A 26661-nucleotide genomic window follows, 5' to 3' on the forward strand; every position below is an offset into this window, starting at 1 on the left:
TAATGAACTCTAGACCGTTAATCTTAATATACAGAAGTGAATGTATAAATTGTAAGGTTACACACGCTCATGTTAAGCTAAACATCAATATATCCTGTTAATCAACCTGCTATATATTAGTTTATTGCAGTCTATCAAAATTTTTCCGTTATCCATTGATTGGTAAGCACATTTTATATAAAATTAAATTTTTCCATTACACCCTTTTTTTATTTCAAATTTATCTTTATGTTTAAATAAAATATATTTATAACTATGTGGGTGTTGAAAGCAAAAAGAGAGAGTTATAAATATTGTAGATCTAACCATCAAGATGAGAGCTCTTTTATTCTCAGTTTATACGATCTATCGATCTATCACGAATCTTTTTCTCTGCATTGCATAACAAAATCCAAAACAAATGAAATATACACGTATGTATATATATATATATATATGTAGTGGACTTTTACGCACTTTACATGGCGATTCACTGCTCCGGCGATGCTCGTTACCCACGAGAAATCTTACGATTAGCAAAGACAAGAGTCTCTTTGTCTGACAGTGCACATTTATTTAACCTAGCATTCTGTATAATACTCTCTTATCTTACAGATTTTATGTTTAACTATTTTTACATATTATCGATAAAGCGGATGTGTGGCCCTCTATGTAAGTTAGCTATTCAAAAAATTAACCTAAAAATATTAAAGTGTTTAGGCCGATATTCATAGTCAGTACAGCTTAAGATCATCTTCCCCATGCTAAATAATATGAGTAAGGTGATCTTAGGCTGTAAGTTCTGATTATGAATACGAGCCTTAAAGTTTTTCCAGAGAGGAAGTGGCCATTTTACCCCCACTTTTTAAAAATCTGCCTAATATGCTATTGGCACACGTTAACATTAAAAGCCGAAAATTTCCGACAATCCCCGAGGATGATAAACTCTCTGGAAAGACTTTATGTTTGTATTCCCTCCACCATGGACTCTGCATTCAGTGAATATTAAAAACTATGTGATGAACAAAAAAAAAATAATTATCATCAGTAGTAATGTTGATAATGTTGGTTATTATTGGCTTGCAATCCTGATGGATTTCTATGTTGTTGCCCATGATAAAGACTATCGTGAGATAGTGGCGTACACTTTGTTCCGCTAATCAAATCTTCAACATAGGCAGCCTGTATACGGAAATTCGTTTCTGCTGAATTTAGAGTATTGGACATTAATTTTTGAAACCGTCCTGTTATAACCCAAATTTGTTCTTTGCTACTATTCATCTTTACAATCTAAAAATAAATTCATAAATGTAGATAGTTAACAAGTAACCAAATTTTATTACGAATAATCGAACATAAACGTACCTTCAAACCGGAAATAAATTGTAATGTTTTACTGTTGGCTACAGCAATATCGACATTCGACCCACCAAACTCAGGGTAATTTTTACTATTCCAACAACGAATTGCTGTATCAGACATTGAACCATAAAATAAAATTCCGTCATTGTTCATTGCTTCAGGGCCAGATTGTGTTGAACGTCGTTGGGGAAATGGTTTAAACGAATCTGGTTCATTACCGGGATCATTTAAAAATAAGGTCGAATTTCTAAAAAAAATAAATAAATGAAAATAAAGATCTATTTCAACCCTTTAGTGTTTCAGAGTCTCGAAGCTCCTCAGTGTGTCGAATGGACAGAGCGCAAATTAAAAAGCGTCGTAGGTTCAGATCCCTAGTAGCATTGTCTTAAACGAATTACTCGACAAATATCCTTCAGCAAGTTTCTTACGGTAGATTTAGACAAGACTTGAAGAAGATGTATTTCATAAGTATACTTGCCAAAGATTTCATCAAGTCTTGCTTAAGATTCTTCTTAAAGACTTACGGAAATCTGTAGAAACAGTCTGCAGCAATTCGAAACAAATATGTCTACTATATATCAATCTTAGGTCAAAGTTGCTGCAGAATTGCTTAAGATATTGGGTTTCTTTTTCTCCGAATCACTCCAAGCTCAACACACAGTACCTATAGCTGACCCAGTGGTCCTCATTTAAATTTAAAGGTCTACTAATTAATAATATCACTCGATAAAATTATATTGAATATTTAGTGGGCGCCACTGAATTTATTAGACTAATGCTGAATAGACGGCTCAGGAAGTAACGAAGTAAGGGTGGCCATGTCCAGGTATCTTAAGCAATTCTGCAGCAAGTCTGAGCTAATGCATTTTAACAAATTTACTTAACGCATCTTATGGAAGTATCCTGCCTCAGACTTACTGAAGTCTGAAGATACAGATTTACGTAAGACTTCCTTAAGAATGCGTGCAATATCGAATAGTAGTGTTACCGTGTGCTCATTTCCTCTCATTTTAACCCTATTTTGTGTACAGTAACAGTGCCGTAGTTAGAATTATTTGCATAACTAAGTCTAGTATTGAAAGAACCAAATCTATTTTTTTTCTACAATATGCGCTCACTTCTAGTTTTCCAACGATCTGTCTGACCATGGAATGGGGTTCCAAGATCAAGTGCCAAATAGTTAACAATAATAACAATAATTATAAAACGTACCTAATAATGGACGTGGGCACATAACTTTCAACAACACTCGCCAATGAATGGAAATATAAAATTCTATCGCCGGTGGTAGCAAGTGGGCCTAAAGTCATTCCAAAAATACCATCCATGAGATCAAAACTTTCCCCAGCAATAGTGAACCTTCCGTACTCTGGATACGGATAAAACAAATTATTTTGTATGTTCCAAGATTGTTTATTTTTGTGATCGTAAACAATTAACTGGAATTCAGAAACATCAGCAATGTAAACAAATGTGTTGGAACATTGGCCTCGTATATCAACAACTGGGGTTATCAACAATGATTCACTCTTCATAACGTTATCAGGAAATTGGTAACGAGATATTAATCTGTCGGTTGTTAAGTCGAAAATAAACAATTGGGCTGGACATTTTCGTTCTTCAAGTAGTCTTCCAGTATCTAACACCCATAGTCTACCGCATTCATCGATCTGGGAAATAATTTTTGGATAAATTGCATTATAATTCAAATTTTAGATAGTTACTTTATGCATACTTTAATGCGATATACGCTGGTGATATGACTACAGTATCCTGGTTGGTTTAATTCCCAATTGGGGTAAGGAACAATAAGAGGATTACCATTAGATGTTAGATTTGAAACATATCCAAGAGTTATTGGTACACCTTCTTGAAAACGGGGTATTGTTACAAATACTCGTGGTCCCATTGGACCAACTGTAAAAAAATTCTTTTTTTGTAAATGCATATCTACAATCTCGAAGAAAACATGGGGTGTTAGACATCCTAAATAGTAGGACTATTTTGAAATTTTGACCAAACAGAAAAAAATAATTTCGTGTTTATTTGCTTATTTATTGCACAATGAAAACAAAATTTTGTCTCACTCTCTATTAAGTAAATAAAAAAATATATTGACATACCATCGGAAGCATCAACATCTATCGGAAATGGAGCACCAGGAATATAATTTCCATTTAAAATTGCCTGCTCTCTTGTGAAATCATTTGGAAATAAAAAATCTAACGTTTTCCATGAATAAATTAGACGTAAATTTTTATAATTTAAATTTCCATTTACATTAATATTATTGTTTGCTTGTTGTTGATAATAAGCCGCACAACAAATAATATTTACACCAATAAAAATGATGAGTTTCCATGAATTCATATTTCGTAATAAATTTTATATCTAAAAAAAAACAAATAACATCCAATATATTATCATTTATATTCATTATACTTTAAATCTATTTATCAAAACTTCGTATTTCCGCAAAATGATAAATATATTAAATATCAAAAGTCATTTAAATAAATCACTCAATAAAAGTATTTATAACTATAATGAATATGCAAGTATTGATTTATAAATAATTGATCAATGAATAAAAAAACTTTTTTTTTATTTAAGATAATAAATTATGAATTATTATTATCATCATTATTATGATTATTATTTTTGTAACAAGACAATGACCTTGAAAGAGCGTTAATTGAGAAAGGAGGATTTACTACTGATCGTAAAACATACTTTAATGTACCAGTAGGTCAAGGTTATAAATGTATATATGTCTGTATATGTATATGATTAATCCAGTTTATTAAGTGTTGACTTTCACAGTTTTATTTAATATAAATACTCATTAATTTATCATATTATCAGTTTGAATAATTTAAATCATAATATGTATAAATATATTCATAAAAATAATCTATTAAATAGATAAGACAATTAATTTTAATTAATAACCACAAATTATCACTATTCTTGAGAAAAATTAATCATATATGATCATATATGAAGTTTACCGAAAGTCTGCCTATGTGCTCTATATATGCAATACATACTCCATATATGTCATATATAACCCATGTATGATTTATGTATGCATCGTATATCGATCATATATCGAGTATATAAAACATTGATTGTATATGAAGCATACATGGATTATATATGATTCATATAAGGTCCATATATGAATTATGTGCTTTATATGTTTATGTATGAATCATATACTTCATATAAGGTTCATATACAAATTATATGCTTCGTATATGGTTATATATGAAGCATTTCTGATCCGTGTTTCTTTCATATGTGGTCAATTTTTACATATGTTTATATACGGTCAGTACAGTTTGTTTTATTATTAGAATCATTAACACGACTTGAAACACATACTTCTCATTGCTCGCAATGTTAATAATCCAAACTTTAATTACAAATATCTCGAATTAGAGATGTTCAATCGACTTTAAACATTACTGGTAATTGCATCTTTATAGCTTTAATAAGTATACAAAATTTAAAAATTTTTTGACACTATGCTCATTACCCGACAACTACACAGAAATAAATTTTCTTTAAAAATTACTGTTAAGTTCCGTATTGTAACCGTGGGACAAATGGCACGACCTAATTATTTGTCGGTAAGTGAGATAACTTTTAATTATTTTTCAACAAATTTTACCGTAGTCTACTATAAATTTTATTCGGTTTTCGGTAAATTTTATAAAGACTAGGGAAGACCGGGGCAAGACGGCCCACCTAAACCGATTATTATTCTTTGTGGCTTTTAACCATCAACTCGATTTACTCTCATCCAACTTTAACTCAATTCATTAAAATTTTGGTGAAGCTTCTGAAAGAAAAATTTTTTTTTTTCGGGCAAGACGGTCCCCTCCGAAAAAAAATGAAAAAAAAATTTTTTTTTTTTAATTGTAAAAAAGTTTCCCGCGTTATAAATGTTTATATTTTTCTCTTTAATAACTGTATTTAATTTTATATTACTCGAAATAACCTTTTTTGATATAATACGAGTAATTTATTCACTTCTGTAGAAAAAAATTGAGTGTTTTAATTTTTTTCCAAACATATTACCAAATACTGTACCAAATTTTATAAATATATTATTCATAATGTTGCATATAATAATTATAATTGTTTTGTTGGATTCTATAACAAATTATATGAATAAATTAAAAGTTATTTAATAAAAAATAACTTAATTAATTAATAATTATTTTTTTATTGAATAAAAAATTGATTATTGGTATTTTTAACTTTTTCAAATGCTCTATTTTACTCCAATTCATAGAATTAACCAAAAAATGATATTTCTATTAAATTAATCATGACTAGGTTATAATAATATGAAATACATTTTTTTTTATAATTTTTAAGTGGTTCATTTTACCCCTAGTTTTACGTATAGGGCTAAAAGCTAAAAATGAGTAAATAATCTGAATTTGTGATAATCAAAAGAAAACAAGAAAAAAAAAAATTTTGGTTAATTTTTGAGGTGGGCCTTCTTGCCCCAGGGGGGCCGTCTTGCCCCGGTCTCCCCTATCACAAAATAAATAAATTTTGTCGTAATTTTTACTTCAAAAATGGCAATAAATAAAAGCGGCGCATTTTGCCCCACGATTACAGTGAATTTAACGGTAATTTTTTAAGAAAATTTTTTCTTGTAACTTTAATAACTAATACTTACGTTCTATTTATCTTTGTTTTAAATAAAATAGAAATATATTTATTTAAATGAATTAACTACTTCGAATTAATAATTATCGAAATTAGGTTTTATTTAATTTTGAAATTTTAAAATATTCACTGTAGGGTACGATCGTGCAGACGGTCACTGAGAAACTGACTAAGAATTCGATGAGAACCGGATGAAATTTAATGATTATCTTCTTCAGTTTTCCAGCGTGTGCGTAATGTATATGTGCATATAAATATATACGTATACTTGTTTCATTAGTATCAATGTCCGCTTACTTTTTACATAATTACATACAAAAGGTATCTTACCTACTTTGTTTATTTTTTTTTTTTTAATTATTATTTTATTCAAGCGAAGACGTTTGAGTGATTATTATATTTATTATCTCAGCAAAAGTATAAGTATTATTAGTCGAATATCCTGAAACTGATAAATTTAAAAAAAGAAAATCAATTGATGACCGTTATAAATTAGTTTAATTATTATTAATGAATGTTTCTGTTTAATTAGCCACGGTTATAAATTTAAAAAATTTTTAATTATTTTATTTTTACTAAAAATTTTTTCAAGTCGGACATTGTTCAGTTTCTTAAAACAAATAATTTTTTAAAAGCAACTTAATAATTAATCGCGTTAACAAAAATGAATTATTAATCCATTGAATGTCTTTGTTTATTTAAAAATTTTACTATCAGTAAATTTTATAATTTTATCTCTGTACAAAGTTTATCATTGCGCTTCAATTAAGTTTATTTTATAAACTTTATAGTAGAAATAAATTTTATTATGAATTAAAAATGATAGAAATTTTTTTAAATTTAAAACAAATTCATGGTTAGCATTCTTGTTTACGCTAAATAACAAATTGACATAATTATTATAAAAGTCATTATTATAGATCAAAGGTATAGCATCAAATTGTATACGGAGAAAACATGTCTGGAAAATATTATAATATTTAATATATTTTGGTAAGAAATACTAGTGTACATTAACAAATGTATACATTACTATTTGTTACTAAATGTATAGTAAAAAATCGGTCTGTCGGTTGACCCTGTGGGCCAGCCCCAAAACTTCCCGCCTATTTCGAGCTCCTGGGGCTCGAAAATACTTTTGTATGCGTTTATTTTTGAAAAATAACGTTTTTTACAATTTTTTCTACAACGATATCTCTCGAACGAATTCACCGATTGAGACGGCTGAGGTGGAAATCGACGCTTTTTATTGAATTCTACGACTGATTAGATTTTGAAATTGATTTATCGAGTCGTTTTTGAGAAATTTCCAAAATACTAAAAAAAATTTTTTCTTTTAATTCTTTCGTTAACGGTTGCTCTTGAACGAATGAACTGATTTCGATTGTTGGGGTGGCATTCGACGCACCTTACAAAGTTTTAGAGCTGATTAGATTTTGGAATCAATCCATCCAGCGAATTAAAAGTTATTCAAAAAAAAACATTTTTGAAAAAATTTTATTTTTGAAATATCTTCGAACGTACCGTACTGATTAAGCCCAAATTATTAGTGTTTATAGTAAATAATAAGCCGCGTCGAATGACGCCTCGAAGATCAAAATCGGTTCATCCGTTCAAAAGTTATAGAATATTTACATACGTACGTACGTACGTACATACATACACTCGGACATCATCTTGAATTTAGTCAGAATAACTTCCTAGAACCTCAAAACGTCGACATCTGATGAAAACTCGATTTTCGAAAATCGGGGTAAAACCAATAACTTCTCGAATTTTTGAAAATTTACAATTTTCTTAGCGGGAAGTTAAAAATGATAATCATAGTAAAAATATAAAAATAAATTTAAAATATGCATTAAATACTTTAAGGTATGCAAAAATTATAAAAGGATTTGTAATTTTTCCAAAAACAGATCGAAAAATTTAAAAATTGCTAAGGTAGAGCATACAAATATGTTTTAAAGATTCAAAGACCTTTGTCAGAGACAGGATTCACACGCGAGAGATCAGGGTTCAAATCCCGGTCAAGTTAAATGGTTTTTAAATTTTAAAATTGACACCAACACATAGACGTAATAATAATGATAATAATACTTATGTTGAAAAACTACCAGGTCACAATATCTAGCCTCATCGAACTCAAGTAACCTCAATCCAGTCTCACTGAGTGAAAATTTTAAGCCTCAAATGATGTTCAAAAAGCTTCAAACCAGCTGATAAAAATTTAATTTTTTTGAATAACTTTCGAATAAAGTCAAATTTTTTGAACTGGGCAGTAAAAATAATTTTAAACTATACCTCGAAAAAATTCACGTAACTCACAGTTCGACTGTCAAACTTAAACTAACGTTAGAAAAATATAATAATATACACAAATTTATTAGTATCGATGAAGCAATATTGACGATAAACAGGTGCTATTTAAAAGTCACGCATTATTCATGCAAGTATATATATATATATATATATATATATATATATATATATATATATATATATATATATATATACCTATAACCTTGCGATAATAAGTAACCATCACTATTATGAAATATTAACAACGTTGCCTACTCAGAAAATTCAGTTAAATAATTTTTAACGTTAGAATATTTATCATTTTAATTTGATGATGAATCACTTTGTTTAAATATTTTAATAATTTCATACAAATTGTATAAATATATAGACATTGAAACTACATTAACTATTATCTGAGTTGTTGTTGAATTGATTTTTGGTGAATGACAATAATTTTTTGGAATAACGAATTTTGGGTCGAAACGTCTGTTTTGATTTCAAACTAATTTTGAGTAAATTTATTTAAATTTTACAAAGTAGTTTTAGTTTGTCTTTCGGAATTTTTTTTTAGTTATTAATAATTTATGACTTACTTTTTTTTTTCAAGGCCAATGTCATATTTCGTAATGATATAAGATAAATTAAGTTTAGAATTGGGCCTTAAGAAGTCTCAGTTAATTCAAATCATATTTAAATTTTATTTTTAAATCAATTTCAATGACAATCATAACAATGAATATGTACATAGTGATATATATATATATATATATATATATATATATATATATATATATATATATATATATATATATATATATATATATATATATATATAAATAAGTAGATTTAATAAAATTATACGGGTACGTCATCATTAGTTATCATGGATCTAAATTTCTATTGAATTAAATTTAAATTCTCGATGGACCGCCACCTGGTGATATGCGGGTTTAAAACTGACGACCAACGTGAGAAAATAAAAGCATTTTAATATTTCATAAATCGAATTTATATTTTACAAAATAATATTTTTTTTTTATTGTTGTATTATATACGTCAGTAAGTAGTACTGAGTACTGTAGTTATAAATAACAACTACAGCGAATTGGCAAAAAAAAATAAGCGGGATGATGATGATGATGAGGATGATGATCGTATATGACGCGTGCCAATACAATCGACCCTTTACAAAGAAAATCACGACTGACTCAGTCCCACGCTATATAATAATACAAAGACACGTGTTTCATTCAACTGAACCTGCACTGGTACTGACAACCCGTGTGATTTTTCTCAGTCTCTTTTATATAATATCACTATAAGCCCGTACCAATTTTTATCATAAGTACATAAATAGTGTAATTTAATTTAAATCCTTAAAAACTTTAATTATTTTTTAGAATAATTCTTTTATTCAGTTATTAGAATAATATTACTACAGAAAAAAAATATGTTATTCGGACCAAGAAAAATTTTCTACAGTGAAGGGAAAGTTTATTTTTTTCTACATAGACTCTAAAATAATGGAGCTTTTGGAATTATTTTATTAATAAAAAATCATTTAATCTACACTGACTCCGCATCGACTCAAAATGAAATTCGCATTAATTTCCCAAATTTTTTACAGTATAATAAATCGAAAGATTCAATTTTGTCAATATAATGAAGTATAAAATGATAATTCTTACACTCGTCATCCATCAAAATGACGATGAGCAATATAGAAGAATGAATCGCAGTTAATTTACTCTACGAGGGTTGATGACGTATAGAATAAAAGTCATAATAATAATAACAATAGTAATAGATAAGGCATATATTCTGTAGGGTGGTATTGAACAACGAGCTTCCGATTGAGAAGAGTGGCTGACTCGTGTCTCATGTTTAAGATTCATTTTATCTGAATTCGTTTATCATGTTCTTCTTTTCTTCCGTTTATATATTTTATATATCATTGTCTAAGTTCATAGACGAAACTGTGACTCATCTTGTCGGATATGTGTCATGAAAAAGATTTCTAAACCATTTAATAAATTTACATATAATACTAGGGATTTAATAATGCGAAAACATAGTTTATAGCAGTATTCATAATAAATGTTATCAAACTACACTAAAAAATTTTTGGACTTGGTGTAGAGTAAATAATTTCTTAAAATTTGTCTAAAAATTTTCGGTGTGAATTAAAAATTTTGACACCGTTATTTTATAGTTGATGACCGTGTAAAGTTTCGAGGCCATTTTTACACCAAAATTTTTTATAGTGTACACTGTAAAAAATTTTGAGTCCGAGGTCCGGTGTGAACGGTTTGTATTAAATTTTGGATGATGTGAGTTAGAACGTTCACACCACAAATGGTGTAAATGTACAAGCTCTTTATTCAAAACTCTCGATTACTTCGACATGAGGTATTTAATTTTTATTTTAAAATATTCTACATAAATAATACTAATGATATACTAGTGCTGTATCCTATATATTATTTAACAATTTCGAACTATCGATTATATTTTCGGTCAATATTTAGCTTATAACACCAAACAGTGTCAAAGAAAACGCTCATACTGTGCAAAAAAAAAACACCCCGTGGAATTTCACATAAAAAAAAATTCACAACGAGCAGGCCATGTGTAAAGTCATCGGTGACCATTTTCACACCAAGAATTTTTAATAGTATAATATTTATCAAACTATTAATATTCATAAATATGATTTAAATAAATTAAATAGCATTGTCTACAATTACGAAAGCTAATGATTCGTTGTTAAAAAAATAAAATAGAGTCTTTTGGGACTAGGTATTATGTATGGTTTACTCCCAGTGGAATTGAATAATTGTTGTGATACATATGTTTCGTGTACTCTTATGTTGTATAGATATAATTTATAAAGAGATAATATAATGAAGAGAAAGATTCACGAGCAAGTCACGTGTGGGAAAGATATACAAACTAGTGGTTTTACTGTCAAACGTTATTAGATCAAAAGGCTCAATAAAAAAGGGTGGGTATGCCTACTTATCAAGTTACTATAAGGGTTCCCTTATATTTTATTTATTTATTTTTTTTTTCCTTGTAATTTTTATCGGATTATAATAAATCATTTATTTTACATCACAAGGTAAAAATTGCGTTTTGTACGGAATAAATTTTAAAAGAACTTAAAATAAATTTTAAATGAGAATCTTCTCCATCACTTGGAGTTACAGCGTTTGAAAATTGTGTTTTTTATATAATCATTTGTTTGACAATTCCTGTCTATCGGGTTTCGCTCATATTATTTTTGGTATCGATTTACACGGATATCGATTAATTGTTAATTTTTGCTGTTATTTTTAGGAAAACAATTCTAATTGAATATTCAAATAAAGAAAATCTATAAATATATATAATAATTCTGAAATATGTCTTTAAACAGGAACACCGTGAGTGACTGAGCGCGATCTCGCGGCGATTGCTGAACTACTCGAGCCCTGTTGCCTAGCTGTGGTGACTTCTCCTTCCCCCATTTATAATACTGTGTTACAAATTTATTTTCAAATAAAAACAAAAACTCAAGTTTGTGATTATATTATTTTTTGCTTTACCAAATTTCAGATAATGATTTTTAATTTTCTCATCATTGGTTTTATAACGACATTTAGACACAATGCCATAATACTAATATACAAAATAACATTATTAATTAATACAAGTGTCTGTAATTCTTTATGACGTTGAATATTAATTTTGTATTAGAATAACTTTTTTTTTTTTTTTTTTCACAGTGTATACATTATTTCAGATGTATATAAACTTATCCAAGTGAGAAGTTGTATACATTTATATTTAATATGTGACGTCAAAAGAATGACGAGTGTGTCAATAGAATAATAATAAAGAATTGAATTGAGAGCAAATAATAGAAGAATTATTTTTTATATATTTTTTTTTTCATTTATGACATTCAAAATGTTACGTTATGATTAGTGTAGCTTGTAAATAATTTGAAAGTATGAACTATTGACATTGTAACACGTAAGATCATTAAAGTTTAATGCTTCACTGATTTAACTACATTACTTTTGTATAAATTTATATGAAAGGAATGTAGATTAATATATATATATATATATATATATACGTTCATTAATTTTTTGAATAAAAAAATTATGTTATAAAATTTTTATTTTAATTTAAAGGTCATAGTTTCGGTGCAATTATTAATTATTGTTCCATATCATTATTTATGTCATTTATAATTTTAACTATTCCGTAAATTGGAAAAGGTGGGCCAAAACGGGACCACTAAGGAAATAATGAATTTTAGTTTATTTGAATTCGGTGAAACCCGCAAAAAAAGGTATATATAGCTGATCATATACCGAGAATTATACTTTGCATATATAAAAATAGATAAAATTATATATGGGAAAATATATAAAATTTTACCGCTTATAAAATATATCAGTCATACATGGATTGTTGTATAACATATTATATAATGATGTAATACATTTTTGATATAACATTTAATATACCAGTAAGATATATATTTTTTTATTCGCAGATATATAACTTGTATTATATTTGGGATAGTATATGATTCTATGTATAATATGTATTATATTTCACAGTATTGGATGAACAGTATATTGAAATCGATTATTGAATTGATTTTAGAATCGGATGAATCCATTAGAAAAATTAATAATATTATCATATATCACATATATGTAGGATTATACATAGTGATACATAGCAATAATATATTACAATGAATATGCGGTAGTATATACATGGTAAGTTATATTGTGATACTTTATAAGGGTATATATATGTAGAAAAATATACTTAGTATTATATAGCAATAATATATCTCATCATATATTTTACATTATATACTTTCACATATAAAAAATTATTATATTGTTACATTATATTTTGCAATGTACATGGAAATGTATATGGAAGTAATAAATTTGAAGTTATATCAAGTCACATATATTATAACTATATTGAGTAAACATATATAATTAGATATATATAATTTTATCGTCATATATGGTCACATATTCACCATATACTTATCAATATATGTTCGACCATATATAGTTTTTTCATGTGGGAAAGAATTTTTCTAAAATTTTAGCGTGGTCCGTTTTGCCCACCCTTCCTCAACAATATTTATTATATAATATTGATATTAAATTAAAAGCTGAGTCATGTTTTTTATTGTGGAAAAAAATTATTATCGAAATATACGCACATAAAAATTTTTATTTTACAACTATATGATAAAAATGAATCACTAAACTATTAAGTTATATATAGATATATACGAATATATTTTGCCGACGACTTTCGTATCGACCACAACGTTAAAGCGCACAGACGATTATTTGAAAAATTAATAAATTTCAGAAGTTCGTGAGTTTTAACATTTTTGAAAAAATGATGAAAAAAATTACGTTGATTCTTTGCGTTTCATTATTTCTCATGATAATGGCGAGTGCTGATGAAGATCTCGACTACTGTACTCCACTTGGTCATAAGGTATGGTTATTGAAATTACATAAATTCATCGTTAATACTATGGTAATCAAACAATTAATTTTTGATTCAGTGTACTGAAGAAATTTCATGCTGCCAAAATGAAACATCTCAGAATTTGGGAACCGATGCATTTTCCAGCATTGAATGTGTTTATAGAGCAGAAAACTCAGCATGGATATGTGTGGAAATTATTCATTATGATTAAATGACACTTGTTGATTGTAATAATTAACTATGCTTGCATGTTCTTTCAAATAATAAACATTTGTTTGAATAATTCAAATACGTTCATTTTATTGGTCTTAAGAAAATAAAAAAACATGTTGATACTTTCAAAAAATTTTACGAATTCCAAAACAATTTTTAGTTTATCGGGATTCGAAAATTTCTTTCGATCGCCTTTTCTCTTACACTGTAAAAAGAGTGGTGTTAAAAATGGACTCATTTTAACTCTGCCTGGTGTTAAAATGAAATTACACTGGTATAGGAGGTGTAATTCGGCGGTGTTAAAATACCGGTGTAAAAGCGGTAAAGAATATCTACACCAGCGGCGGTGTTATTTTAACATCGGTCTAGAATCTCTACAACGGCGACGGTGTTATTTTTAAACTGCTTACGGTGTTGAAATTTAACACCGCCGATTTTAAGACCTACACCGCTTGGACTTACACCGGTGATTTTTTACAGTGTATTAAAGCTTAAAAATTATTAATTTAGTATCCAGATTAAAGCATAAATTTTGGATTTTATGTTTCGTAATAAATATATGAGATATGAGTAACTCGTGCGCTTAAAATAAGAAAATCAAGGTAATTTTGATGACTAAGTGACTCGAATTTTAAGTGAAAAATTTATCAATTTCGTCGTATGCGATTGGCATAAAATTTATAAAATTTTACATCCACTTAAGACGTCATTTTTTTTTTTTACATTAAAAATGATGGATTGGAAAAAAAAAGTCTTAACCCCATGACCTCATGAAGCCTTTTTGGTGTGCCCTCGATTTCAAGTAGTTCCCACAGGTCCATTTGTAAGTCGAAAAAACATATTGTGGCTGTTGACAAAAGCCATAGGGGGTCTGTGAGTACTACTGTTGTGTGTTGAGCCAATAGTTTATATACATATATATCTACACCCATACATACAAGTGAATCATTAAATCATGTGTCGATCGTTACCCTCATATCCAATACAGTTATATAGATAATAGGCAACGAGGTGCTGAGAAAGATAATGTTGCATTGGACGAATATAAATAAAACGAAGTCCGTGTGAGTTTAGTAGGAGTATTGTATTCACTGACAACCACCATGATGAGTACTCCCTCAAAGTATAAATGCGGTCCACCCTCGGTCGTCCCTCGTGTCGGTGGAATCGAATCATCCACCATCGGTTATCCAGATAGATATGTATATGTATATATATGTGTGTGCACATGAAGGTTACGGGATGAACAAGCGGGTGGGAAACCATGACCGCTATCTCATTACCAGTCACTACCGTTCCCATGGGTACTTGTACTCGAGATGCCAAATAATACTGGTCATAGTTTGTAGTGTATAATATAAATTGTTTTGTTTGCTGTGTGAATGTAATCTTGAGGGTCCATCACATTTATTTTTATGTCATTTATATCAACTAATTTCATGGTTCTTTTTATGGTCCTATCCGAAAAAAAATAATTTAGATTTTCGTGGATTTACGTTGATCTGAAATTTTGAACCGATCTCAGAAGATCTCTATGACTTCGAAAGATCGTCATTGATTTTCGATCTGTGGTGATCTTTAAAGATCTTTACCGATCTCAGTAGATTTTCCAAGCATATTAATAGAGATCTATTTAAATGTATGCATATCGAAAATTTCAGATAGATCTCAAAAAATTTTTAATGATCTTGGCATGTCGTTGATGATTTTAGATCTATGGCGAATTCAAAAGATCTCTATTGATCTCCTTAGATCTTCAAGGATTTCACTACAGTATAAATGGGGGTCTATCTACAGAGGTCACCGACGATATCTGACGATTTCCGTGAAGTTCCACGAATTTTCATAGGTATCTAAAAAAAAAAACTCTGGCAACCATGAGATCTTCCTGATCTCCGTAGATCTGCTAGAAGATACATAGATCTAATTTTTGTAAAAATCAGATCCTTGTTGATCTACTGTAGACTAATATAGATCTGAAATTTGGAACAGATCTCAGATCTCTGATATTTTTGGCAGATCGTCAATGATTGTATAGACTAATGATGATCTCTAAAGATCTCCAATGATCTCGATTTTTTAATGATTTTTAACCAACGTACCTTGACAATTTTTTCCCTGGTATAATACTATCATATAAATTACAGGGGTGTGCAAAGTGTATATATTACACGGAGAGAAAATTATGGTAGCTGTTCCTAGTACGTTTATGAAATATCATCCCATACCGTTATGGTAATGATTACTTGGGATTATGGGATATAGACCCATACTTTCTGGGAAAAGTTTCAATAAGTATGGGAACAATCCCTATCAGTATGGTAACAGATTCCATATCGCATGTGAAAGAATCAAGGTAATGATTACCATACTCATAGGAATAGTTCCCACAAGCAAATAGTAACCGATCCTATAACCACATTGTAATGGTTCCTAAGTGTGTATGGGAATAAGCCCTAAATATTATGGTAAACATAACCATCATATTATGGGAATAGTTACCATAATAGTATGGGAACGGTTACCATAATATCATGGGAATGGTTACCATAATATTATGGTAATAATTCCCATAATATTTAGAAATTATAATAATTTTTTTTTTTTGTAAGAAGCGTTTTTTTTGTATATTACAAAATTTTAAGTATATAAAAAAAACGCTTATTTCAAAAAAAAATTTATTATAATTTCTAAATATTATGGTAACAATTACCATAATATTATGGTAATGGTTACTATAATATCATGGTAACCATTACCATAATATTATGGTAACCATTATCATAGTTACATGGTAACAATTACCATGATTCCATAGGAACTATTCCGATACCATAAGGGAATTACATCCATAATGATAGGAATGATTACTATAATATATATGGGTGCCGTTCCTATAATCAACATTTCAAAAAAACCGGTTACCATGCAGTATGGGAACCATTCCCATAATATATTGTAACTGTTACCATAATTTTCTCTCCGTGTACTATTTAATTTAAAATTCAAATTTTCAAATAATAATTTGCATTATTAGTCAATTCTCTACTAATTCGAAAACTGGGTAAATTTCGAATTGTTACCAAGTTTGAATTATTTGCACATCCTTATTAAATTATTATTTTTTTTTGTGATTTTTTGCACACCCCGAGCGTGATTATTTATTTTGTATCAAGCTTCAGTTTTACATACTTCGTAAAGTCTTTTTTTTTTTTTTTTTTCAAGTTCTTAATATTTTTTTAGTCTTATCTATTATTCAAGAATAAAGAATGGTACTTTAAAATAAGCAATGCTGATATCACGTAATGAAAGATTTAAAGAATAATAACCGAATATGGTATATAGCATTAAGAGACACACGTGTTCAAATGTATTGTAGATGACAGTTGACTGCATAACGTGCACGTGACAAACACTCATACCAATCTAACATCAAAGTCCATGCTATCCACTCAGCTAGTTCATGTTACACAAAATGAAAAATATATAATAAACAGAGAGGGAGAGAAATTGAAGATTAATTAAAGCTAAATTGACTTTTTTTTATAATTATAAATTAATTATTCATCTGATTAATGATTTGTCTCTTAATGCCATTAACCCGTACAAAGTCTTAGGAGGAACTTTTTTTTGTACGTCTGAAAAAATTGTTTATTAGAAATTAAAACAACCCGTAGAAAAAATAGATCTGATTAAATCCAGTCAGATCTAGTTAGATATTGTATTTATATCTGATCATATCTGGAAATACTTCAGATCTAATTACATCTGAAAATTTTGTTTCTGATAATTCTCCAAATCTTGTCATACATATTAAGATTTGGCCAAATATACTCAGATTTTTAAAGATCTGAGTGTATATGAAAAGATCTGAGCACGTATTAAAAAAAATTTAGGACATATATTTAGATCTGAACAAATTTAGTTAAATCTTGTCAGATTAAAAATTTTTTTTTTTTGCGAAAACTAAACAATTTCGCAACGAAAATAATTTTTTGAAATATTAGAAAAGAGTTGAATATAATTGACGTGTATAAATGCAGATATATAATATATATATGAGATTACAAAAAAGTAATGCATATATGTATAAGCTAAACATATGTGGTCCATGAGGGTGAAATAGTGTGGGGTGAATTCATCACCTGTGGGAACATATGATTTTACTACAGTGGGAAAACTTTTAACAAATATATATTTTTATTCCATCCATTATATATATATATATATATATATATATATATATATATACATTTATAAACAGTTCGTATACATACATTGGCTTATGTTGTCATTGACATTTGCCAATATACTAAGGAAGCATGAAACGTGTAGACGTACAATTGACTCCTGGTACTCCCACGGACCCGGAAGACATTTAGACATGAATGTCGGTTATAAATATTGGTAAGATAGACAATGAAATAGATAGAGAAGATACACACGAAGACGTATGAACTACGTAAGAAATTTCTTTTGCATTGACACTAACATCCAAGTTTCGTGCTTGGAAAACTTGTTCACGTAGGATTCTGCGGGATGTGTTAAGAAATTGACGATTTTATTTTTCGAAAACAAATTTATTTTTATTTGGCAAATAAATTTAAACTTAAATTAACAAGGAGAACTTTAGTGTCAATAATAAACATCACAATAATATTCATAATATTCAACTTATGTTACAAAATAAATATAAATTGTATGTATGTATGTATCTATATATAAAAAAGGTATAAATTGATATTATTAAATAAATTACCGTATCGGTATGACTAATGGTTGATATTTTGTATAAATGATATTTCGATCGCACAGCAATCAACTTTAATGTTACGAGTAAATAAAAAAAACAAATGTCTGATACAAACAAACAAACAAACAAAAATATAGTTAACATGCGTGGGATCGCGATCGGTTGAGTGAGAGTTGCGAATCGCGGGAGCAAGTTAACTCACAGCAATCGGTTAAAATCTGACGAAATACGTCGCGTGGCTATCAATAATCGCTGGCAAGTTGTTTTGTGCTCACCATAAAATGTATGTGTATGTATATATTGAACGAAAGCTATCGTGCTATAAAGTAAATAGGTAAATGTAAGCATTTAACTGGCAGCTTACTACGACGTGCCGACGTGTGCAGTAAATGCACGGCTTTTATATCGGTGCCACTATTGATAATAATTTTTATTCATTTACACGGCTATGGGATATGAACTGAACTATACAACCTTCTACTTTGAGTTTTTACTCGGGTCAAAAAAAAAAAAAAATGTGGAAAATCCAAAAGTGCACGACTCATAATACTCATTTATTATGAAATAATAAAATAATAACAAAAAAATGGCGGGAAGCACGAATAAATTTAAAATATTTAAAATTTGTTGTTGTTTTTTTTTTTTAATTATATTAGTAATTTTTTATAATTATAAAAGAATCTTTTTAAAATATCTCGATTAATAATAAAAATATATATATATATATATATATATATATATATATATATATATATAAAAACAAATAAAAAAAAGAGAATTGAATTGAAAAAAAAACGAAATAAAAAAAAAAAAACAAATGAGTCGTGCAAAAAAAAAAAAAATTTTTTAATTTAAAAAAAAAGCAGCTGTACTAGGACGGTAATGTGCAAGCGCCCCTGGTGGAATAAATGTACGTATAATGTAGATATATCACCATCCATGTTAATTTTACATAGATATATATATATATGTATAGTTATACAGCGTTTTTACTCTTTTATTAATTGTAATTAAACGACACTGAGTTACCTAGCCATTTTCAATAGGGGATTTACAAATCTTTCAAAGAATTTTTTTGAAAAAAATTTTTTTCAATTACTGGATTTTTTCGCAAGTTATCGTGTCTACGGGTTTTATACTTGACGGACAGGAATTTTTTTTAAACTATTTTGATGTTTTTTCAGTTTTTATTGAACTAAATAAATTTTTGAAAAGTATGGAATTAATCTTCATTAAATTATCCTCAAAATGGTGTGCAACATATCTTAATTCCGTGAATTAATAAAGGTATAATAATTGAAATAGTTGCCGAAGTGAGGCGAAAAAAATTTTTCGATCGTAAAGCACTCTCTAATGCTTCGCATCATGAGTCTTGCAAAATTAATTTGACTTTTTTTGACTCGAATGGACACTTAGTAAGTCGGGTTAGCCAAAAGCAAGTCAAAAATGAATGAAAATCAGATTTGATTTTGAAGTGCTTTTGGCTAACTTGACCTCCTTAAATTCATTTAACTCAAAAAAGTCAAATTTGACCTAGCTTTGGTATAGTTGACTTAAATTAAAGTCAAAAAAGTCGAATTTAAGTTATTTTGTTAACCCGGGTATCGGGACTTTACATTTATCTAGTTCATTTAACCCTTTATTTTATAATTTAGATAGTGAAATTTTGAACTATTGTTCGCTAATAACTATATTTTATTGTAAATAAATTCATGGCTGGATAGTATTGATGCTAACTTAATTGGAAATAAATTTTTTCTATAAAACTACTGTATTCATTTCAGCAAATAAAAATTTAGTACACGGAGAGAAATTTATGGTAACAATTACAATATATTATGGGAATGGTTTCCGTAATGCATGGTAACCGGTTTTTTTGAAATGTTAATGATAGGAACAGCACTCATGTATATTATAGTGATCATAACTATAATATTATGGTAATTGTTACCATAATATATGTTAACGTGTACCATAGTATAATAGGAACAATTACCTTAATATGATGGAAATAGTTATACCATAATATATAGAATTTGTTCCCATATGTACTTAGGAACCATTACAATATGGTTATAGGATTGGTTCTTATTTGTTTCCGGGAACTATTCCTATGAGTATGGTAATCATTAACACAATCCGCATATGAGCCATATCCGACCCGCACTCATTCCACACATGATCCACATTCGCTTTGTACTCAGCTTGCACTCACTCCGTATTTGCTCTGTCTTCAATCCACACACGATCCGAGTAAATTTACATTAAGTCCGCATAAAATTTCCAACTTTTCAGCATCGAATCCAAGTTTAATCCGTATCCGTTCCGCACAAAATGCACGGATGCTCTGGGCTCAGCTCAAATTTGCTACGCACCCAGTCCACACTTGATCCCCATTAAATCCGCACTCGATTCGCAATCTTTTTTACAGTCTAATGAATTTTATTTCATACCAACAAACCTTTTATCAGTACGGATATTTTTTTAAAAATAATAATAATAAATAAAAGATTTAGTAACGCATAGTAATTATTATGTTAATAAAAATAAAATTTAATGGATACTAAAATAAATTTATTATTCAAATTAATATTCCGTATAGTGTCTAGCCTATTGTAGTATATAAAACAGTGTAGGGTTTATAAGCAGTTAAACTGGAATTAAAATATAAGGGCGGAAATACTGCCAATTAATAGTATTATAAATTCAGTCATGCCGAGCAATCCAGCTCAGCTAAAACAATGGAACAACATTTGTTGTAATCGTAGTTAGCTCCGTTGTTGTCGACTAACAGTCTAGATTAACCTCATACAACTTCTATACCAGACTAGTGACTAGATAAACAATGAATACAACTACTTGTAAGTAAGTATAAGTAGAGAAAGAGAAACTTTATTTCAAAAAAATAAAATTACTAGAGTAATAAAAAATTTATATAGATAGGGAGAAATATATCTATAGACAGAACTGATATGACGGAGATAGAGAAATTAAGTTTTCTCTCTTTACTTGTGTTATCAATGAGTCGTGTCCTTTACATTGTATCACTAGTTTAATGACGTATTAACATAGTCATGAAGTTTATATTGAATTGCATACCAAACGATTCGATAATTGAATTAGCAATTAACAATTACTGATTAAGTGATATTTTAACAAGTTACTCTGATTGTTTTAATTTATAATTGGTAATTTATATAACATTCAATTTTTTTTTTTAAATATATAGAAAAGGAGCTGCTTCCCAGGGAAAAAAATTATGTATAATTATATATGGAAAATGGCTCTATATAATTATATATAATTTTATATTGTTAAATTCCTATGCAATGTATTAAATAACTTGTAAATTTTTTTTCATATAGTAGAGACTCTACACTGTGAAAAATTTCCTACAAATTTTACTATGGGCGTATTGTAACACCGGACCATAAGAAAACTGGTTCAAAATTTACAAGTATCCCATAGTAAACGGTATGCGCAGACGACGCAATTGGGACCTATGCGCATACGTTTACTATGGGACACTTGTAAATTTTGTATCAGTTTTCTTATGGTCCGGGGTTACAATGCACCCATAGTAATATTTAATGGGAATTTTTCACAGTGTATACTTTTTATTAAATCATTTTTTTTTGAAAGTTCAAGTTTAATTTCTATATAGATTTATATATATTTATATTAGGGTGATTCAGAAAATAATAAATTATTTTTTTTTTTCGCAAACAGGTTCAAAAATTTCTTTTAGATAAAATAAGACGCCTGTGAAAATTAGAACTCTTAAAAGGGTTTGCCATCTATTCTCTTCCTCACACACATGTGAACAAACAAAGCGTTTTCAGATATAAATTGAAATTTCCGAACCGGAAGCATTTCACTCGATAAATAATAACTTTACGCATCGAATGACATATTTTATTTAATTATCCGGACCTTTATCTATGAAAACGGTTCATTTGAAAATCATCTGTTTCATTCTCTTAATATTAACACTAAGAGGTTCCGCATTGCACTTTTCTATTTTCCTTAAAAATAACATGGAAAAAATTTTTTTTCGTCTTCTGATTTTTATAACTAGCTAACGATGCACAGTAGAAAAAATCAACAGACATATTTTGTAGGGAATTGAATGCTCTACAAAAAAAAGTTTCTTATCATTTTTTGATAAATCTATTCGTTCAAAAGTTATTTAAGGTTAAAGTCTAATTCTTATTAAATTTTGGGATCTTTTTAATTTTCCGGCGAAACTATCAGACCTATTACAAAATATCGTAAGACTTTTTTTGTAGGCAATTTTATTCCCTATAAGTTATTCTAATAAAGTTTTTTCGAATTCCGCATTGTTTTCTAGTTATTTTTATTTTAATGTTAATGTATATATATATATATATATATATATATATATATATATATATATATATATATAATTATATAGAGTTACATATAATTTTTTTTCCCCAGGTCACCCTTTTGATAACCAAAAAAACCAATTTCATCAGCAGATATTTGTCGGCGATCCAAGAAAAATTTTTTTTTGCTCCAAGAAATTACTCGCATTACGAATTGAGACCAGAAATTTTCTTGGGGTAAGTAAAAATTTTTTTAGCCAAAACAAATTTCTTGCGTCAAGAAATTCTTTCTAATCTTAAAAAAAATTTTCGTACAGCGTAAAAGTAATCAAATTACAGAAGTATGCCAATTTTTAAGTATCACAATAGCTCCAAAATTATTGTAGCTCTCAAGTAAAAAAAATTCAAAATAATGCTCAGTAATATTTAAAAAATATTTCAAAAAAAAATTTTTTTTTTTCAATAAAATTTAGGGGATAACCCATTTTGCCCCCTTACTCCCGATATAAAAATAAAAATTACAAGTATATATTTAAAAATTTATCTTAAAAAATTTGTAAGATTTCATGTTATTTTAATTAATTTTTCACCTTTGAGGTGCAAGGTCCAGATAGATATCTTCTGATAAAAACAAAATTACACAATAAAATCTACTCCGCCACATATCTGATGTTTAAAATGTGAACACTTGAAACTTTGAAAAGTGTGTGCAGACCCACTTGTAGACCGTTACCTTATTTTTTTGTCGATTAATTTTGTATTTTTCATTAATGACATTTTTAATAATTATTTGTTATCAAAAAGTCTAAGTAATAAAAAATATCTATTATCTCAATTTTTCGTCCAGCTTTTTTTTTTCAATTAAATAATATAGAAATCTAAAACTAATAATTTTTATGATGTATATAAAATATAGTTATTTTTCAAATTAAAAATGTGATACATTAGATTTTATAACCATACATTTGAAATCATAGTAATTTCAATAAACGATCCAAAAAAATAGAATGACAGTAGTATCTTTACGTCCATATTGTTTGAAGTTCAAAAAACGTCTTAATGTACAGATTAAATCCTTCACTTTATACTGCTATCAACATGCTATAAATAAAAATCTTTGAATTATGAAAGTGGTGGCGTTCTTTGACTTTTAAAAAAAAACAACATAATTCCAAAAATAATTATTAAGTGGATTTGAGCCAATCAGATAAAGAGTTAAATCCACAGCGCATTAAAAAAAAAAAATAATAAAAATTATAATTGACTTATTTTTCGATCTTTGGAAATCCCGTGAAGATAGGCGGCTGCGACAACAAAGTATTTATTTCTATATCTCTTAATTACTCTATATTTGTAGTCATGAAAATACTGAAAATATAAAGTGTAATTGATGTTTTAAAAATATTTCTTCAATGATTGAGTTACTTGAAAAATTAAAAGAAACCCTTTTTGTGGGGTTTATAATTTCCTACAAAAAAGCTTATTTGAATTTTCGTAAAAAATTACTTTAGCATTGAGATATTTTGAAAAAACTATAAAAATGTTTTTATTGTATCGAATAGAAAAGGATTAATCTTGATGTTTTAAATTAAGCTTAATGCAACTTTAAGAAAAACAAAAACAATGAAATAAGACTAGTAGAGAAAGCGTTGTAATGTGTCTATACAGGCAGCGTAACCGTGAGCTCTCTAATTGGATATATCCATTGTAGTTAACTATCTTAAGAACCAAGAAACCGTAACACAAATTTTCATTTCTATCCCGGGAAAAAAAAAAATGTAGATCTATGGAGATCTAAAATTTTTAATTGATCTAATGATCTCACTAGATCTTCCAAAATTTCACAATAAAATCAATGTAGATCTGTATAGACCTACTATAGTCTAGTCAACAAGTTCAAAAAAGTGTTAAATAGACATAAAGCTCCTAAAAATATGTATGATAGCTCATTGGATGCGGAATGATGTCTAGAAAAATGTTTTTTAAGGGCTTATTAGCACATGAAAAATTGCGATTGTTATAAACAAAATAAGATTAAAAAAAAAGGAATTTGGTTTTTCCTTAAAAATTTCTAAAATAATAATATTTAAGGAATTTTGAAAAAAGATCCTGAAAGAGGAGGAAATTTTCAATACTATGTTGATGTTAAATTTTGAATAAATTTAAGATCTTTGATGTTTTCAGCAGATCGTCAAGGATTTTAGACCTATAGTTATCTTAATGATGTTGACTGGTCTCCCAGATCTTCAAAAATTTAACAATCATATCAATGAAGATCTCATTAGATCTACTATTGTAAATTTATATCAACTTGAAATTTTCAATAAATTTCAGAAGATCTTTGATGATTTCGGCAGATCGTCAATGATTTTATAAGTATAATGATCTTTCAAGATCTTCAATGACCTCGAATCTTCGATGATTTTAAATTCATGCTGATTTTTAAAAGATTCTACTGATCTCACCAGATCGTCCAAGATTTCACAATAATATCAATGGAGATCTATTAAGATTTATATAGATCGACGTAGATCGACAAGTTACAAACATCAATTTTCCTCTTTGGTCTACAAAGACCACCGACGATTTTCGCAAATTTCCATAAATCGTCGTAGATCTCGTGAAAAAAAACTCTGACAACTATGAGATCTATCTTGATCTTCATAAATCTGCTATACTGTAAAAAATTGCCGATATGAAAATGGTCTCTTGGACAAAGCACGACCACCGCGGTATGAATTGACCGAAAATTTTCACGCTGAATTATTATACACCCCCGTAGATCTAATTTTGAAAAATCAGACCTCTAAAAACCTACTATAGATCTTAATTACTTTTTCCCGGATACACTTCCCTGATTTTCAAAAAATCATGCTCTGGTCCCGTTCCTAAGCCCAATAAAATTGAAACGGCATAACATTATTAAAAAAAAAAATGTAACGGTCTTATCAATAATTATGCTTATACGTAAGAACTATACACTCGTAAAATTCAAATTGACAATTTATTACGCATTTAAAACATTCAAGAGATGCATCATCTATATACGTCAGTCTAATCCTTCCGGTTCTAAACTTGTTATTACATCGTTCTCTCTCTCTTTAAGCAAACATATATATATATATATATATATATATATATATATATATATATATATATATATATATATATATATATATATATATATATATATATATATATATATATATATGTATATAATGTGTTAATGTAACACATATATTTGTTTATAATATAGTGAACCGGACTCGCCGACGCGGTCGATCTATCGCATATACGGACACCGCATTGTTCGATAATGCCGAGTACTCGGGTTTTAAATCGCACGGTCGATTATTTCATTGGGAGACATTCCCAGACGGTCGGTGGTCTTGGCGCCCAGTTATCAGACACAGCAGCGCCGTACGACTAATACACATTTAATGTTATAAATGATTATATATATATATATATATATATATATATATG

General features: G+C 28.3%; 1 protein-coding gene and 1 long non-coding RNA gene across 5 annotated transcripts; one reads left to right on the forward strand and one right to left on the reverse strand.

Annotated features, from left to right (window-relative positions):
* Positions 1-456: 456 nt before the first annotated feature.
* Positions 457-8411, reverse strand: LOC103568774 (protein yellow). Of its 4 annotated transcripts, XM_008545739.2 has the most exons (7): positions 8332-8411; positions 8145-8246; positions 3465-3732; positions 3077-3258; positions 2554-3011; positions 1345-1588; positions 457-1269 (listed from the first exon to the last, which is right to left on the reverse strand). In XM_008545739.2, the coding sequence occupies exons 3-7, from the start codon at positions 3709-3711 to the stop codon at positions 1024-1026; spliced, it is 1377 nt and encodes a 458-aa protein (XP_008543961.1). In that variant the 5' UTR covers positions 3712-3732; positions 8145-8246; positions 8332-8411; the 3' UTR covers positions 457-1023. The 4 variants fall into 4 exon arrangements, with proteins under 4 accessions (XP_008543961.1, XP_008543963.1, XP_008543960.1 ...); XM_008545741.3 differs by lacking the exon at positions 8145-8246 and having other exon boundaries at positions 8332-8363; XM_008545738.2 differs by lacking the exon at positions 8332-8411 and having other exon boundaries at positions 8145-8325.
* A 5218-nt stretch (positions 8412-13629) lies between these two features.
* LOC128668005 (uncharacterized) lies at positions 13630-14149 on the forward strand. The gene is made up of 2 exons (XR_008403894.1): positions 13630-13866; positions 13937-14149. It is a non-coding gene; the product is annotated as an uncharacterized LOC128668005 (long non-coding RNA).
* The last annotated feature ends 12512 nt before the right edge of the window (positions 14150-26661 follow it).

This window comes from Microplitis demolitor, chromosome 6 (assembly GCF_026212275.2).
Source record: "Microplitis demolitor isolate Queensland-Clemson2020A chromosome 6, iyMicDemo2.1a, whole genome shotgun sequence".
Classification (NCBI taxonomy): Eukaryota; Metazoa; Arthropoda; class Insecta; order Hymenoptera; family Braconidae; genus Microplitis; species Microplitis demolitor.